The sequence below is a fragment of the Oenanthe melanoleuca genome, chromosome 6 (genome assembly GCF_029582105.1).
Source record: "Oenanthe melanoleuca isolate GR-GAL-2019-014 chromosome 6, OMel1.0, whole genome shotgun sequence".
Lineage (NCBI taxonomy): Eukaryota > Metazoa > Chordata > Aves > Passeriformes > Muscicapidae > Oenanthe > Oenanthe melanoleuca.
Genome location: NC_079340.1, coordinates 17,386,724 through 17,405,380, shown reverse-complemented (window position 1 = coordinate 17,405,380; position 18,657 = coordinate 17,386,724). Strand labels below are relative to the sequence as shown.

The 18,657-nt window shown below is 37.6% G+C and overlaps 1 protein-coding gene across 1 annotated transcript in view; it reads left to right on the top strand.

Annotated features, from left to right (window-relative positions):
- The window catches only part of FRMPD2 (FERM and PDZ domain containing 2), a 51,453-nt gene extending 42,168 nt beyond the window's left edge, over positions 1-9,285 (top strand). Inside the window, exons 34-41 of the mRNA XM_056495152.1 lie at positions 357-442; positions 1,002-1,117; positions 2,978-3,126; positions 4,830-4,920; positions 5,435-5,769; positions 7,189-7,404; positions 7,667-7,729; positions 8,529-9,285. Coding sequence (XP_056351127.1) covers positions 357-442; positions 1,002-1,117; positions 2,978-3,126; positions 4,830-4,920; positions 5,435-5,769; positions 7,189-7,404; positions 7,667-7,729; positions 8,529-8,600 — 1,128 coding nt within the window. The 3' untranslated portion in view covers positions 8,601-9,285. The remainder of the gene's footprint in view (positions 1-356; positions 443-1,001; positions 1,118-2,977; positions 3,127-4,829; positions 4,921-5,434; positions 5,770-7,188; positions 7,405-7,666; positions 7,730-8,528) is intronic.
- The last annotated feature ends 9,372 nt before the right edge of the window (positions 9,286-18,657 follow it).

Here is an 18,657-nt window from a genome sequence, read left to right as displayed (position 1 = left end):
CATCTCAGACACTGGTGCTTCCTGCTGCCAAGAATAGGGAAGGGAACAGTGTCACTCATGATTCCTGTGATTGCATTTTCTTCCTGAGATCAGAGAGGATATAATAAACTTGTCATGTAGAAGTGTTTCTAGACTGTATTGTTCTATCTTTCAAAACTTACAAATGCAGCTGATAAGGCTTTTTACTACAATACACACTTTCTTCTGGAAGTGGAAACTATTATATTTTCTCTTTCCATCTCGAGCAAAGGACATATTTCTGTCATAAATAAGAAGGAATGTTGATGAAAGTAGCTATATTCTTGATGTTTCTCTGTACTGATTTTTCACAGCTTTTTCTTATTTGAAACCTGCAGGATGCAGAAAGAACAGACAAATTTCCTCTGCAAGGTCAGCTGGCTGGACAAGACTATAAGGATATCATCAGTAACATTTTGGACAGGTAATTCTTTCAAATGAAATAAAACTATCAAAACAAATAATATGAATTAATTATTTTTATATTTCCAGCTCTGTCCTAATATGGTATGAAAATGACAAAACATGGGTCTATTGGAATGCAGCTCCACCTGCAGGAAAAGCTGCTAAACAGCTTCCACACAACTACTAAGACAAGTGAATTGAAACTTCCAGGTGTAAGGGCTAACAGTTGAAAAATGTCATACATTAAAACGGTCTCTAGCTCTGAGAAATCTTACTTCCAGTAATTTTTCAGTACCTTTATATCTAGAGTATGTTCTTACCTCTGAAAAAAACCCAACAAAAAATCACATACCCACAGTAGCATTTTTCAGTAGCTATATTTGCAAACAATACTCCAGAAAAAATACTACTACAACTCCTTGAACTTAAGATCTTCAGAGTTCTGAATAATTCTTGAAAATAGTTGCTCAAGAAAGCTAAAAGTGAGCACAAATAGATTAAACACAAAATCTTTCTATGGTTTGATTATCAAAGGTATTATCAAAGTTTCTGCCACTTCAACTGACGTTGTTTTACAGGTCACAGAAATGTGCAGAATGTGAAAGCTGCAGAAGAGAAAATCAACAGTCTGAGTCAAGCAGCTGGAACAATGAAGATGATGTTATGCCCCACAGGATTCCTATCCTACCTAGAAGTAATAATGTGAAAACTTCTCTTGTTTCCTCAACAATATAGCCCAGCACTTCCATATATGTACACTGAGAACAACACTAGGCCCTTGTATACAAGCTAAGGATTTTCTCTTTCAGTCTAAAAAACCAGGGTACTCAAGACACAATTTTTGCCACTGATGCATAAATAGGCCATCCAAACTTTTGTAACTCAAAAATGAGACATACACCATGAGATCTCTCCTCTACCCCTTACTGTTCCCATACAACTTCACAAAAAAAGTAAATGAAACACTTAAAAATGCAGAAAGAAGGGTCAAATTCTCTCTCAAGACTTTGTTCCCAGAATCATGGAATTTCAGCCCCCATGACAATTTCATTAAAAACTCTAGAACTGATTGCTTGAGCGTGTACAAGCTCAGGTGCCAAAGCCCCTCTGACACCAGAAGTATTTAAAGAATCTGCCTAACTGTTCCTTTATGAAAATTAAGCTCCTTCTGCTCCAAATGAGAATAATTTGGGAAAGGAATTATACTGGGGATGCTGCACTATCTCACAGATTCTGTGAAGTACAGATTGCCCTCTCTCCTTGCTTCTTCTCACCTGGTGGAAACAATGAGATGCTGATGGCTCTTGTTAGAAGTAAAACACAGGTTACTCCCTCACACTAGCAAGCCTTGCTGGCCAGAAAACAAAATTATAATCAATCCATCATCTACCTGCACAGAGTTTGGGGTTCTTTAATTCCCCTTGATTTGGAAGGAGAAGTGTAAGGGAAATAGTGTGCTCTGTCTGGAGTGGGGATCTGTCTTCACTGGCACTCTCAACTAGATAATAGGAGCCTCTTTGAGGGTTGGAGAATGGAATGCAAACAGAAAGTGTCTCAGAAGTTCAGGCAAGGCAGGGGCAAGTTGTAGCCTGGACAAAAACACAGCAAGCACAAGTCCATTGTAACAGAAATTAGTTAAGAGTAGTGATGATACCTTACAAGAGGAAAGCAGAGCATTGCTTCTTGTCTTCATCCGGCAACAAACCCCTGGAACAGCTTTTCTTTGAGACAGCTGGTATGTTATCCTTTGCAAACAATAGCCTAAGACTAAATTTCCAAATTCCATAATTCCTCTGCCTCAAACCATTATTTTTTACATAACAAGCTACTGGTTTTATTCAATATGGGAACAAAAGCTTTTCTATCTCTCCAGTAAAGTAGTGATATTTCTGGAGATGCAATGTTTGTAAATTTTCTTAATCTGTCAAATACATTTCAGGATGAGCTAAGTAGTAAAACTGAGTCCTGACTTTGGTGCAAGAAAGATAGTTAATATCTTGTTCTTGAGGGGCAATGTGAGTTAAGATGAGAAGAAAAATATATTTGCTTACTTTAGGAAGGAAGAATTTGCTCTGATTATTATTAGCAGTAGAGTGTGGAAATACTAATGGTCATGGAGGTGTTGAAAATATGAAGATGATTCTCTGTGAAAATATGGCCAGAGTCTCCTATACCAGTATAAACTAGATTCAAAGTCTCCAATTTTGCAAGAATAGTTTATTTAGAACAGACTGTATTCAGAAACTCTGTGAGGAAATAACTTGCAATAGTTGGATCTGCTTCCAAATAACATGAAATGTGGTGCTGCTTGTATCCATGATATTGACTTATTCTTCTTTCTGCTGTGAACATAAGTTGCAAATATTTTCTTCCATTTTCAAACATTTCACTTCCACAATGCAAGCAGCAAAATATATATACCTACTGCAGCTCCCTAGTTTTTAAAGCCAAGATTCTGCATTATGAACAATAATAATTAAAAACTTCTTGTTTTTTTGTTGTTGTGTTTTGGTTTTTTGTTTGCTTTTTTGTTGTTGTTGCTGTTGATACATAGACAGAACCTTTGCTTCTGGAGATGAACTGACTCAGTTAATTAACTTGAAACCATCACAGAGTGGAGTAGATCCAAGGACTGGCATAACAGGTCTTATTCAAGGACTTCAGCTGCGGATTGAGAATCAAGAGGTGCTAAAGGAGTTTATGGTAAACTGTGATTACTTTTTAAGAACTAACAGTTTAGCACAGCTAAGAAAGTGACTTTTAACAGCCTTCTGCATACTGTATGGGAGCTCAGCTTGTATATCCTTACTGAATTCTTTTTCCCTGACAATTATTCCTGCCAAAATGGGGTTTCTACTCTGCTTTTGGGTGACAGTACAGTATTTGCATCTCTCTCTTTCCATGCATATCAGTCTTATACTGTTCCCTGTTTAAAGATATTTCCCATACAGAATGAAAACAAATAATGTAACATTCATAATGTAGATTAGAATCACTTTTTCCTAGACTGACTTTTTCTTATTACCCCCTCAGCTCTGCTGAACAACTGCCTAAGAACTAGGGGCTGCACCTAAGCAAGAAATCCATGCTGCTAAGGATTCTACTAGTGTAGAAATAGTAGAGAGGAAAATGTTCCACATAATGGAACACTCCAGTCATCCATGGAACTCATTGCCACAATTGATATGGTCAGGGACTTAGTGAAATGACAAAGAAAAAGTAATGTACCTCTGCAGATAATGAAAACATAATTACATCTGATTGCATATAAACAATGAAAAAAAAGTAAAATTAGGAAGGCTTGTAAAATCTCTTTTTCCAGAACATAAACAGAGTATGCAGTTATCACCAAATTCCCAAAGAACAGGTTATTTTGTAATTCTTCAAGTACTACTGGATTTTCCTTTAAAGGATATGCTCATTACCAGTGAAATGGATGGCTGTCTCTTTTCCATAGTAATTCCAATGTTATCAGTTTCTTACACTTGCCTTTAAATGTCTGACTTTCTGGGTACAAAGTCCCACACGCTGAAGTGTATAGGATTTGCTGACATTCCCTGAAGGCTCAAGAGCATGCATTAATTTCCATTCATTACATTCCATTACTGATGTAGGTATACCTTACTATGAGCTGAGTCATACATCTGCACAGAAAACATAAAGATCTAATAAGTAAAGTGCTGGTTACCAAAGCCAGTGGATATTTTATCTGAGTAAAAGCTGCAGTAACTGATGAAAGTGTTCAAGAACTGTCACATATACTTCTGTTCATATAAATGTGCAGTGGCAGAATGTGATGGCTGAGCATTGTGCAATGCATAGCAAATAGGTAGCAGAATAAAAAAAGTTGAGGTAACACAGAAATGTATATGGAATGAACTTGCACATTCCTGCTTCTGACTACACTGCATTCAATTTCCCTAAATTTGCTGTGAAGTTCTTAATGACTGTATGATTTGCACTTAATATCATTGGTGCTGTTCCCTATATTCACCACTTTCTCCACCACTGAAAATATTCACTGCCATTATTGCACTATTAGTGCAATTGATAGTGCTTTATTCATTGTGTTATCAATCAAAAATGCTGACATTTGGCCAAGAGTGTATTCCAAACATCTATAATACAGCAATATACAACAGCGACTTGAAATGATGGGGTTTGAGGATGAGGGTTGGAAATATCACTTGAAAATGAAGAAATATTATTGCAGGGTAAAGAAAATACAAAGCAAATTGAATTCCTTGCCTAGAAGTTTAGAGAATGATGTACCAATTCTCTTCTGTAAGAAGTCTATTTGCCAGTCTTGGGTTATGTACAGCAGTAATGTTTGTTCACACTGACACTGTAAAAGTTGTCTGTTGAGGATGTGAACAACATGGATTGACTATTTCTTCTTGATCTAGGCTTTAGAACATATGAAACCAATAGATGACTGCAGAACTGGCAAAGCACCAGAAAACCAGAATAAAAACAGATACCGAGATATCCTTCCATGTAAGTATGCACAAAAATGCATTTGGTGAACAAAGTTATCAGAGAAACACGAGAAAACTTTCTGAACCCTTGATGTCTTTCTAAACTGCAACAACAGGACAATGCATGCAAAAATGTGTAGCATCTCTATCAGTGATGCAGTATATATATATTCTTAGAGGTTTTTCTGGTTAATAACACCAATATCCGGTGACAACAGTCCTATGCAATACAGGAAAAGCAGTGTTGGGTACACCATTTTGGAACACTGGCAAACAATTCTATAGTAATTAGAAGGTTTTTCACAGTGTTATACAAGTACCTCAAGAGAAATAAAGCTGCATTGAACCATAAAATTTATCTATGGGAATTCCTACTTGCACTGATGAATGTTAGTGGTAGTAGTCCAATATATTCTAAAATCCAGAGGCACACTTTTCTGGAGAGACTGAGGTTTCCTATATCCTGTGGCTGGAGATGGCAGAACTCTGTTTCAGATCCACAGCTGAAATAGCATCTTTCTGTTTCTGTACAGATGATAAGACACGAGTTCCTCTGGGAGAAAGGAATGGCTACATTAATGCAAGTTACATTAGAATGAATGTTGGAGAAGAAGAACACTTTTATATTATAACCCAAGGGCCTCTGCCATCCACTATGGACGATTTCTGGCAAATGGTCTGGGAGAGTGAATCAGATGTGATTGCCATGATGACAAAAGAAGTGGAGCTTGGGCAAGTCAAATGTCATCGATACTGGCCTGAATCTCCCTACAACTCTAAAGACCTGGCTAATTTCTGTCTCAGGCTACACAATTACCAGATTCTGGAGTACTTCATAATTAGAAAAATAGAAATTATCAATAAGCAGGTAAGTTGATTTAATACTTTCATATATGATGAAATTCATTTTGTCATTTACATGAGTGGATGGATACAAGTAATTTTGTTTGCTTCTTCTATAATATCACTCAGTATTTTTAGGGATGAAAAAATCTGAATAACAGGCATGAAATTAGGGTGAATGAGGTGTTTCTTTTTTGCTCATTGCATGAGCAATGGATCCAATATTACATACATTTGGACAAGAACTTCCAAAAATGACACCTCTAATAGTCACAGAACTGGTATGTTCAGTGTTTTGCAGAATTGTTCTCATCAAATCACATCCATGCCAGAGTGGATTCATATTCTGTAATGGTGGTTGGATGGAAAAAGGGAAAGAAGGTGGCTTTCATCCTAGAATTTAGAACAAATTATACTTTTTTTTGTCCGTGAAAACACACAAGCACACATAAAACTACAAATCTTGCTGCAATTTTTTAGAACCTTAACAAATATAGAATCCAGGTGGAAGATCACAGAAAACAGGGCAGGTATACCACCAGTCTTGCCTCAATATTAAGTAAAGCTTTGAAAAAAATTCTGCAGGACATATTCTTTAGTGGGATAATTTAAAAACTTGTGCCAGACTAAACTTGGTGCCTTTTCCATCAAGATAAAAAATTTCTCTATTTGAGGAAATTCACCTTTTGCCACTGAGTGTGAAGCATTGTAAAGCATTTGATATGAAAAAGGCCATTAAAATGGCAAGATGGAAAATTGTATGTGATTGTTTCAATAAACATGTTGTTATGTTTGTACTGAACTAGTAGCAAACTACCACAGAAAGCCACAATCACTTCAGCAGAAATCCATACTTATATTCAAATTCTTCTGATAGTAAAAATCAGCATTCATATTTTAACATGGTTTTGTGAACTGGCAACTAGAAGTGTTGATCCAGGAAAATTCAAATAATATTACTCTTTATTTTATTTACATTGATTCTTGTAAGCATTTTTAGTTGGTTTGCGTATTGAGTATCTAATCACAAGTTATTCCTTTATATCTGATAGCCATCAGATATTTACAATTTTACTAGTGTGGCCCTCATATTACTACTCTTCTATTAGTTAAGCTTCATTCAGCTACAAAAACAGTTTTAGCAAATGGCACTTCAATGTTCTAATTTTAAAAATGTTTTTCTTTTTCCTTTCTAACCAACAAATGACATAACTACATTCTTTCAAGGCAACAGAGTAACTTCAGTGTCTCATCAAAGTAATTTAAAATAAATTTTTCTAGGCCTGTGTTTCTGAGTGCATTTCTTGCACCCTTCAATGGAGTCAATTATGAAAAGCTAAGGAATTGTAGAGTAAACAAAAAATTTTGAGAATTAAGGAAAGTTTTCCTTGAAAATCAGTTTTGAGACTGATAATTTTTAACCTTTCTGGTCTCTCTCTTCCAGACAGAAGAAAAGCGCATTATAAGTCATTTGCAATTTACCACTTGGCCAGACCACAACACTTCCAAACTGGCTGAGCAGCTTGTAAAATTTATTTGTTGCATGAGAAAAGCTCACAGGACAGGACCTATTATTGCTCACTGCAGCACTGGCATTGGAAGAAGTGGAGTTCTGCTGTGTGTTGAAATTCTTCTCAGCCATATAGAAAAAGATCTATGTGTAAGTATCAAACAGGTCATTGTTAAGTATAACAAAGTGGTATGGTCAACAATATGGTGGGGGCATCTTAGAACAGAATAAATCCTGTAGGAATTCACCCTAACAAAATGGAATAAACCCAGCTCTCATTGTTTTAAACAAAGGTAATAACTACAAATACACTATTTCTAAAAGAGCTGTCACAGCTTCCCCATCTGAATATGCTTAAATCTTTCTTTCTAACTTGCATGTCAACCAAATAAAAACTGTTCTCTTCTGATAGTTCAACATCAAGCAGATAGTGAGAGATTTGCGAGACCAGCGTTTTGGCATGATCCAAACTAAGGTAAGTTCTAAATATACAACTAGATTATTTTTTTAAAAAAAGCTTCAATGGTACAGCTCCCCATGCTTTGATAAATCTGGGGCTTAAAATATCATTTTAGTGCTCTCACTTGAGGAAAGTAACAGCCTTCTAGGCAAGTGGTGTCTAGTTTTAAATATGAAAGCTTATCCCTTATTAAATAAGTGAAATTAAAGCAAAGCAGCAATACAGGACAGATACCACACACTCCCTTTTCTTCTTCTAGAGTAAGAAGAAAAGCAAGTGTCACAGAAAGAGTGATTTACTATAAACCCTACCCTGTACAATTACACACTTCAGTTGAATTCTTGCTATTGCTGACTTATCAACACCAAGTAAACCATTCTACTCCTGAGCTACACCCACTCCTGAAAAGATTTTTCATAGAGAAAAAGACAAGATGCAGCTAACTCACCTTAGAGAAAACACTTGGTGAAAATAAAAGCAGGAGAAGACTAAAATAACTTATTCCTATAGGCAAATCTTTGATATATATTTCTTCAGGGTCATGATTGAGCATGTGACTAAAATTAAGCAAACATGTAACCTTCACTGTCCTAAATGAGAGCTGAGCACATGCTTAAACTACATCATTCTCCACTTTTACCAGTTATGGAACAAAAAGAACAAGGATTCTCTTAAATATGTAAGTTTTGTATCCATATGAGAAAGATGCTGATGTTATAAATATGTAACATATAACATAAACATGTAACTTCAGCTAGTCAGTCCTTCTTTGTCTAGAATTTATATTGAATGTAACCAGGTGTTTCACACACAGGATGAGTATTTATTCTGTTATCAAGTTGTGCTGGAAGTCCTTCAGATCCTCCAAGCAATGGATTCCTACTGAATATGATTCCTACAATATGACTCTTCCTGTTGCTATTCCACTTGGACACCAGGGACTGCTCAGCAACTACTTTAAAGAGATGTCAAGCCATACAACACAGACAACTATTATATTATATGCTTTTTTTAGATTACTCTGATTTCAAAGTGATTTAAAAACCTTGCTTAACATGTCCTGTGTAAGTCATTTATTTCTTGGCTCAAAGTATGAAGAAACCGCCAGCCAGTACTGCAACACTGCTGTGTTAAATTGCTACAGACAACTTTTGCATTCTGTGCAATAATATATTAATTATTAGGAATATATGTTGGGACTGTAGCAAGGATATAGCAGCCTTTGGAATTAGCTTCACTATCCAGAGGGCAACTATAGAGATCTAAGATTCTGTTGGTGGAAGATTAGTTGCCCCTCATCTATTGTTGTGCACTGTTGGCTTCTGGACTGCAGATCACTGTTTACTCCAGCAGTTATGCTTTTGACTGGAAGGAGTCAATTTGGTGACCCTTGGTTGCTTGAAGAATGTAGAACCATTTCCAGTCATTACTCCAGCCCACGAGTTTATACCACTATCACTAAACATCTTAAATCAAGAAATTGACAGAAAAAATATGATGCCTTTAAACCCTGGTCTCTTCAAAGGAAGATAATAATAATAGTAATAATAATTGGAAGGAATATTAATTTTTTCCAGCAATATGAACCAATGTAGATAGAATCAGTATTTTCATTCTACATCCATAGAAAAAGGAATGCAGTACTAAGCCAGGTGAAACAACTGTGTGTGCGTTGTGGTACACACAAACATTTCATCTTTCCCTAATCCTTTACACTGATTAACTGTCTTCTCATTCTTACCAAGGATCTCAAATATGGGATGTCCTGCTGGTTTCAGTGGGGTTAAATCAGATCTTTAAATTAAAAACTATCTGTACAGTTTATTTTTCTTGTAAAAAGTGTTTCTGTTCATGTGGATGGATTTGAGCAGAAATCTGTTCAAGGTATAAGATTGTATCTGTTTCCATAGTAGTACTTCTAAGTCTTTATCTAGAAGATGACATATGGAAGAGATTAGAAGTGCATTAGAAGAGTAACTTGTAAACATAAGAAACTAAAACAATCTAATTAAATTGTACATATTTTTAAAACTTATTTGGTTTCTGCAAAAGAGAAAATATTAAGAGGCATTGGGTATAAAACTGCACTTAAAGCAAGAAAATAAAATACCTATTTATTTTATTACCTATTATGAATTAGGGGTTTATAATTCAGAAAGAATGAGGCATTAAGTAAAAATTTGAAGTATGGCTTTTAGAAAAAAAAACTGTAATATAATTATAATTAAGGCCAAGGCCCATTTTTTTGTTCTGCCCTCCAATAGTCTGGAGGTAGGAAAATATTGAAATGAAATTATGTGAGCCAGATGCTAATTTCAAACATATTAATAAAATTCCAGAGTAATGCTAAATAAATCCAGGAGTAACCCTGGATTTATATTGATATAAACATATACAGAATTCAGTGTTTTGTCTTAAATTCATTGAATTTGGTCCTTCCTCAAAGCATTACTCTCCATACATTTATTATCTTTACATTACATACAAAGGATTGTTCGCACAATTTTGTCAAATGTCAACAGCCAATTTTTTTCATAACTTTGTTACCTTCATTTAATATTTGGCCTTTGACTTTAATTACTGCACATGTACTACTAGGCATTACACTGTAATGAATGCACAATTCACCTTTTGTACCACTTAAGAAGCTTCCTGGTGAAAATATTTCTGTATTTTATGCAAAGGTGTGTTTTCTGTGGCTTAGAAAAAGTATTCTGGACTTAGCAGACAATCCTCATACGGTTATTATTTGTGCATCATCTTTGCAGCTGTTTGACAGATGTGTTTGCTGCTTGACATAAGTTTTTCCTGTTTTACAGCAATATTAAAAAGATTTTGGAAAACAATCTGCTTAATTTCAATTTCTTTTTATAGAAAAGCAGCTGCAATACTTAACTATTAACCAATACAAGCTCTAGGGAAAATATTTTATTCATAGGGGTTTGTCTTTAAACTTCCTCTAAAGGCAGTTTTTGTGATGAGGTGTAGTGGAATCTGGCCACATCCAGCAGCTGATAAGCATTTCCCCACACACACAGCACAACTGAGTGTCCCACTTCTGTGTTTTTGTTCATGGAAAACTCCCTGGAGATCGAGGCTCACTGATATGCATTCATTTGGAACTAAAGATAACCCACTCTTTAAAGAGTTCACACTACTTGACAAGTCAGGATGAACTGAAAACAAAGGAAAATCCACTGTCCTATGTCATTGATAGGGAAGTGAGGCAGTGGTTGGTGATTTGTCCAAGGACTACAGAGTTTTCAAAAACTTGGGAACTAAGCATAGATGATAAAATCTCTGATTCTTTGACTATACACAAAACTATGTTTCCTCAGTCAGAAAAGAGGTTCATACTGCTCTGGATGATTTCTGATGAGATATTATTTAGCATAGAAAGTGCTCTGACTGGAATCTGCACACATCCTAATATGCAAGAAATGTGTTATGGTACAGAACCTCAGTCTGTGCCTATGGTCACTCTTCTTATATCAGAAGTGGCATTGAGATCACCCTTTGTGCTCTACCACCTAGTTGCCAATCAGGACAAACTACAGTGCAAATGTGAACAAAAAAGGCCTGTTTATTGAAGACAGTGCCTGCCATAACAAGCACACCACAGAAGTAAACATATGCTAGTCCTCAGGTTCATACTGTAGCACAAAACCTTGTCAGCCATACTCTGTGTTCAGACAGCAGCTCTGTCCACACAACAGCACAACTTGTAATCTTATTTTGGAGAAGTAACTGTTTTATCAGCATTGAGACAGCTGTTAAGCTTTCTTATAGCTACCATTTTATCTCAATTTAAAAGCAAGTATAGCAAGGACAACCACTGCATGGCTGTAAGGTTATGAAATTGTGTGTAGGGGAAAATGGGTGTCCACAGTTTTCTATTAACATCTTCATTGAGTTCCATGGACTCAGAACTGCTTCATGCTGATGTCTCTGTGTATTCTAATACCCCGTCTGCAACAGAAAAGATACCCAAAAATATCCACACATGACAAAATGGGCATTACTGTCTACAAGAGCATTGTCAGGTTTAAATAATTGACTTTTAAAAGTAGCAACTTGTCCTAAAATAATCATGTTTCCTTTAGATTTCTTAGAAAGCCTGAGAGATGAGCCAGTAATTCTTTTCTGTCTTTTAAGCTGAAGTTTATGGCCTCACTGAACAACAGGCCCTTCTGTGACAGAACTAATTGAACAACTGCAGAGAGCCCGTCCTGAAAAAGAGCAGCAATCGCTGCCACCTAGGGGCAAATCACAACCAGTCGCTCCTGCCCTTGGCACAGACACACTCTGTGTCTCTTAGCTGCAGAATAAACTCAGCCAGATAAATGTAACAGAGGGCTTGTGGGCAGATTCCACTTGCTAACTGAAATTATGCCACTGTGATTTCTTGTCTGTACCTACAAGTGCATCAAGAAGCTCTCACAGGAACATTCTTTCTATTGGCTAACAGAAATACTGAATGGAACTATTTTCTTATGAAAAAATAATACAGTCATTCAAATGAGCAAAATGGGACATCCCTTCCACAGACAGGGTCTGCACGGTGTGTTGCACCCACACTGGATGCTTGCTTGGTGCTGCACAAGTCAGAGTTTCCAACATCTGAAGGAATGTAAGTTTATCTACACTATTCTCTCTTCCTTTACAGTGAGCAGTAATAAATAGTACTTTAAATGATACTTTACATAGTCTGTGTGTTTTAATTATTGGAATTACATAGGAACAGCAACTCCAGCTGCAAAAAACTCAGTAACTAGTGAAGGACAATGGTATTTCTCACAGCTATTAAATCACAAAGCTGGACTCAATATGAAGATTACCTACTGCTTACAAAGCTGACTAAATATTATTATAATACTACAAAAAACAGAAGATGGTTGAACTCTTTACACAGAAAAGAGAGCTCACTCTTGCAGGCTAAGCAGACTGAGAGTTCACTCTTAGCTGAATCTTTTAAATGTCCAGTGATTTGTGTGATGGAAGGGCACAGCACTGATAAACATATGTGCAACACTGGAGTGTGGTTTGCACATAATCTTGCACAGGTGTAGCTTTGTAGGTTTAGAATTAAGCTTGTGAAACCAGAAAAGTATTCTGTATTGCCATACTGATACAATCAGTCTTGTCTTGGTCACTTACTTTGTGCACACCAGGAACAACAGAACATCATACTTCATTCCTGCTTCTCCAGGCCCAACAGCATGGAATAACTAACACTGGATCCCAGAACTACAACTCAGAATAGTTGAGATTGGAAGGAAGCTCTGGGAACCATCCAGTCTAAAACCTCCAACTCCCTGCAGTGCCACCTTGAGCTCAGGACTCAACTCATGTGCATTTTGGGTATCTCCAGGATGGACACTCCTTGACATGCCCAGGCAACTTGTTCTGCTATTTGACCATCCTCAGAGTAAAAGCTTTTTTCTGATGTTTAAACAAAATTTTCTGGATTTTAGTTTCTGCCCATAGGATGTTGTCCTGTCTTTGGATACCACTAAGAGGAATCTGTTTCTGTTTCCTTACCTCTTTACTGCCTCCCATTTGGAATTTGTACGTATTGTTAAATTGCCCTGATGAATCTCTTCTCCATGCTACGCAGACCAAACTCTCAGCTTCTCCTTACACAATAGACGTTTCTTAATTCCAATTTCTTAATCATCACTGTGGCCTTAAGATGCAAGTACTAGTTTAGAGAGATTATAAGATTCCATCCAACAGCTACATCCAAAATCCTGTTGAAATTAGGAGTTTGGGTTTTTTGGTGCCTATTGACAAGTGATAGTTGCTGTTTTAATACCACTTAAGGACTAATCAAGGCCTGAGAAAACAATATGGGAGATTAAGAAAAGACACAGAGTATGGAGCATATCTTGGATGTCAGTCTGAAATATCCGCCAGAGATCATCTCTACTTTTTTACTTAGTCTTAACTGTTCTGTGTCCTCCCGTGTGAAGTAGGTGGCTATTCAGAATTCACTGCCTTTTCTGCACAGTACCAGTTACACATTCATGCCTGAGGGACAGTGAACTTTTTGCAATCCTGTTCTGAATTATACAGCTATTTAGCTTTCTCATTAAACCATTCAAAACCAAAACCCCAAAAAGCAGTTAAAATGCCTGAGAGCAGTACACCCCCAGCCAGGAGACAAACACAATGGGGACTATACAGTAGCTGTCCAGCACCCCAGCTCATTACACAAGCTAGCAATTAACTGAGGTTGCCTGTGCTCCCTCCCCTCCCTGCATTTGTTCTCTTGAGGGATGACAATCCCTTCTTCTCCTTCCTGCTCAACACTCTTGGAAAGACATGCCAATGACTGTAGGCTTTCCTTTCCCATCACACTGCTGTAAAAAGCTTCTCACTACTTCCATTACCACTTTCCTTCATGGCTGAAGCAGATTTATTCCAGGCAAAGCACCAGCTGCAGTACCTCTTGGCTCATTCAGTACACCTACCAATAGTTCCCAAGGCAGAAACAACATGCTGTGAGTTTGCTTAATGCCAGCACCTTTGGATAAGTGACAAGGACACTATGAGAAATAAGGAACATTAGGGAAATGTAGCTATAGCAACACAAGTATTCACAAAGCAAATCCCCACCATGAGTGCAAGGAAACTGCTGTTATTGTATTTGTAAAAGTGCTGATAAAGCAGGAGCTTGGGCTACAACACCAGGAGAAAGCATGCCTGGCTGCAGTCCTGCCACAAATGGTGACACATGCAAAAGCACCCCTATTGCAGACAGACACTTAGCTCACACACTTTCAGAAATATTGGATGAAACAACAGATCCAAATCTGAGTCTTTGTAAGAAAATCCTAAACTTCCCCAGCTCTTTATTTTAACGCTCCAGATTTTACTGCAAGTTTAGCACCATATCATCAAAAGAACCACCCTGATGACACTCTCAGGCTGCCATTGTTCCAGAGGCAGAAACTGAACCTTGGTCTCTCAATAACCTGTGCTGCTTTCACCCTTTTTTATCCACTGAAAGTAGGCAAAACTTGTAGTTGAGTGTTCATCAGGAACATAGACTATACTTTCTGGCTTTTTTTTTAATGCTAGGATGAAACAATTGAATAATTCTTCTGGGGAATTTTCACTTCCACTTGATATAAGAAATAAAATGTTAGTTTATTTAACTTGGAATAGCACTACACATATTCCTGCATAACTCCTGGGTTCCTCTCATCATCATATCTATAATTCATTTTAAGGCAGGTTCCTTAATAATATCATACCCCATTTTCTTTGTCTACTGCTTTGCTATCTTAAAGAAGGCAGCATGAGTCACAGGTAGTGCTTGGGAAGTGTCGAGTGAGTACTCAAGTAAAAGACAATACAAGACATGAAGTATTCTTCATGCTTGCACTTTATAGCCACCATACATTCCCCTTCATCTCTATGTGTGAGTTAGGACACATGTAGCATATATCTATCTCTATTATTAGGAAATTAGCACTGAATCATTAAGGGAAAAATTTCACTAAGGGAAAGAGTAGGATTCTGCTAAGGTATTACTTGAAAACTGAGTAGGAACAAAGTGGTATTTCCCAGTTAGAAATTCTGCTAGTATCACCTAACTTGAGTCACTTAGCCTGGATTCAGCATCATTCCTTTTGCTTGACAGCAATTTTAGATCAAAAGACTTAAAACTGTTCCCATAGACAGAATCCAGACAAAGCCTGGAATGCCAGCAGCTCTGGGATGACCACACCTCTCAGCTCAATACAAATACCCAACTCCTTCAGAGCAACATTGCTCGAGGCAAGAGCATCTCTTTCCAGAGCACTCCATGCCAGCTCCTGCTGAGATTTTCAATGACACAGAGATTTCTCCACCTATTCCTCCTCTCATCAACATCCACTTAGATTCCTTGCTAAGAGCTGGGTGGCTGCTGGGTTATGCTCTTCTGCTAGACTTTGTCAGTGCCCCAAAAGGTTCAATTATCCTAGGAGTCCTCTTGGGATTTACACAACACTGCTTTGAGCTCTATCAAAGCATCTGGCAAAACACAGTTACTTCCTTGGAGTTCTGAGATTAAACACAAATTAAATTTAAAACACAAACAACAAGTATGTTAAAATATCCAATCAATAAAATATCTTTTTCCTTCTACTTTGTCAACAGCTCTCCCCTCTTGGTAGTTCCATTAATAGGGCAAAAGGTTTACACACCCCACTTCTGGCTGTGCACCTTGACTCCCAGGTTTTTGTAATGTTTTTGAGGAATTCAAAGGGCAGGTAGGCTACCTCCAGATGGTCAGGACTTCACTGATCAATGGCCTGTAGCCAGCTGAAGTGATTACAGCCTTGGGCAGGAAAGAAGAATGGTTATCAAAGCTGCTGCTCTCTGTAGCTTCAGTCCAGCTGGACTCAAAATCATTACCTGGCACAGATGGGGGTAATGTGCCCATTACTCCAAGGTCTATATCCCCATGGAGGAGCTATGTCCTCTCCATAGCTGTTAGAGGTTTTATAAATATTCTTTTCCCTTCACAGTTTCCCTCCAAAATGCCAGTACTTCTCTTCCTGTCTGGCTGTTCCTTGAACACTGATTGGGATGTGAGTGATCTGCTTTTAACCCTCAGTTACTTCTATAACAACTGAGGGCAGCAAGCCTGTATATTGCTATTGTCTTAACTTCTGGAAGAGGTAGAATATACTCTCTCCAAATTAATCTCATGTCACAAGCACACATGATGTGTACTGGTATGTGAGAAAGCTGGCAAAACTAGGAAGAGCATCTGCATTACTGTGGATGCATTTACCTGTCATGGGAGCAGGCTGATAATGGCTACAGATTGCCAACAAATTATGCAGGAAATAGGGCTAGCCTGGAGAATTTCCACCTTTTTTTAACTTTCTGTAGTAATGTTCCTTTTTTTTTTTTTTCTCACTTTCTGCTAAATCACAGAATAATCTACACTAAAATCAGACATCAGTTCAATCCTCAAGACACAGTAAAATGTGTGTTTGCATATGAGCACATATGTGACACTGCTTTCTACAGTACACAATCAAAAATATTCAATCAAGTGTCCTTTCACAGCTAGTAGAGATTTTCTAAGTGTGGATTTTACCTTCATTCCTGTCTGGTCAGGAGAATATTTCTGATCCAAAAGATGACATGTGTTTAGTATAGTGTTGAACAAGGCTTTCTGTGCATGGACTTAACAGCTTAGCACTGTGTCAATAATAGTTCCATTAACTCCTCATTATCAGCACTGGTCAGGGAAGCTAAAATAATGATCTTACTTTAAATAATGGTCAAACTCTAAACTCCAAAGATTTCATATAGTGTACCATGTTAAAGGCCTAAAGTCTACCCAGCTAGCTTCAGGTTGGTGTCCTGTGCTCACTATGTCTGTGCAAACACCCACTCACCAGAGCAGCTTCCAGCAAGGGCCATCTGTGTGCAGCTCTCTGCTTGCCTGAACACAAGGAGAGGACCTGCAGAGTCCTGGCAGGATGGGTGCTGACAATGGCCTGTCAGAGGGAGAAGTCACCCAGTTAGAATATGTGTGATGGACCCACTGGAGTGAATTAGGTCACCTCATGCTGTCAGAAGCAATAGGGACAGAGCTCATGCAATGGCAAACAGCCTCATATATGAAGGTCTGTGGACAATTGGTTCTGCTAAAAAGGTTACCAGAAGTGATACTGTATATCATGACATCACTGCAGAGATGAGCTGGCATGTGAAGGGAGGCAGAAGTCTGAGTAGCTCAAGCCACACAATTGGAATCCCTAGAATAAAAAAAAATTCTTTTAAGAAGCTAAGAGGGCATCTGCTTTGGACTTGATAGCCTAAAAATCCTCCCTGCTTTGTCCTCTAACTTAAATCTTTCTTACCAAAGAATGAGAAGATAAATAAGCTGCAGCAATAGGCTGCAATTTTTAAACTTACCAGTGGCTTTAAGGTCCCATTCAGTATCCTTCAATGTGTGTCCACATTCTAGACTCTCAGTTGCAGCTAGATTTGTGGTATAGCCTTCATAATCACTCCTGAAAACTTTGACCATCATTTTACTGATTCCCTCCTAAATTCATTCTTTCCCACTAGAAATCCTAAAAAGGGAGGAAGAAGAAAAGGAGATTGATTAATAACCTATTCATTCAGACTTTCTTTATGAAAGGTATTTTTACCTCACAAAACTTCTGGCAAATGCAGAGAATTCTGTTTTTCAGGAGACATACTGTTCCAATATCTAAGACACTGGGAGAAAACCTTGCTGGGTATTATTTGCTCTGTCTTGTGAAGGAAGCTGTAGAAATGCTGTACACAGCTAGATCAAAAAACTGCGCTTGCAAAAATGAGAGGAAAAGCAATAGTGCGTATGTTTATGGGATTTAAAAGATGCAGAAAAAAAGGGAAAACCCATTCATGTACATAATCATGCAGATCAAATGGGATCATTAATTTGAACTTCATGCAATACCCTTCCACTTTCCTCACCAGAATTACCGTGAATATAACTTTATTATCTTTCCCTTCACTGAAGTTTTGTGCCCATTGCCAGACCCACACCACATCCTAACTCTGGAGAGACATATCTAACTGCTCACTACTGGGTCACTGAACAAATCCACAATGGTACATTCCAGGCTAAGGTACTATATATGTCTTTTGCAAATTTAAACATGATGGTGACAGGTTATATCACGGAGGCCTAGAGCTGCATGATGACCAGTTGCAACCTGCATAATTTGGGTTTTAAACTGATATTCTGACCAGACCAATAGAAAAGATGGCACTTACACTCCTGCAAAAATTCAGTGACAAATTCCTTGTATTTCAGCTCTATTATATCCCACCAGCATTTCAAACCCTTTGATCTCTGAACTATACAGCATTCAGCATTTATCATTATAACATCAAGTTTAGATTCTGTAGTCCTGCGATTCTGAGCATAAAATAAAAAT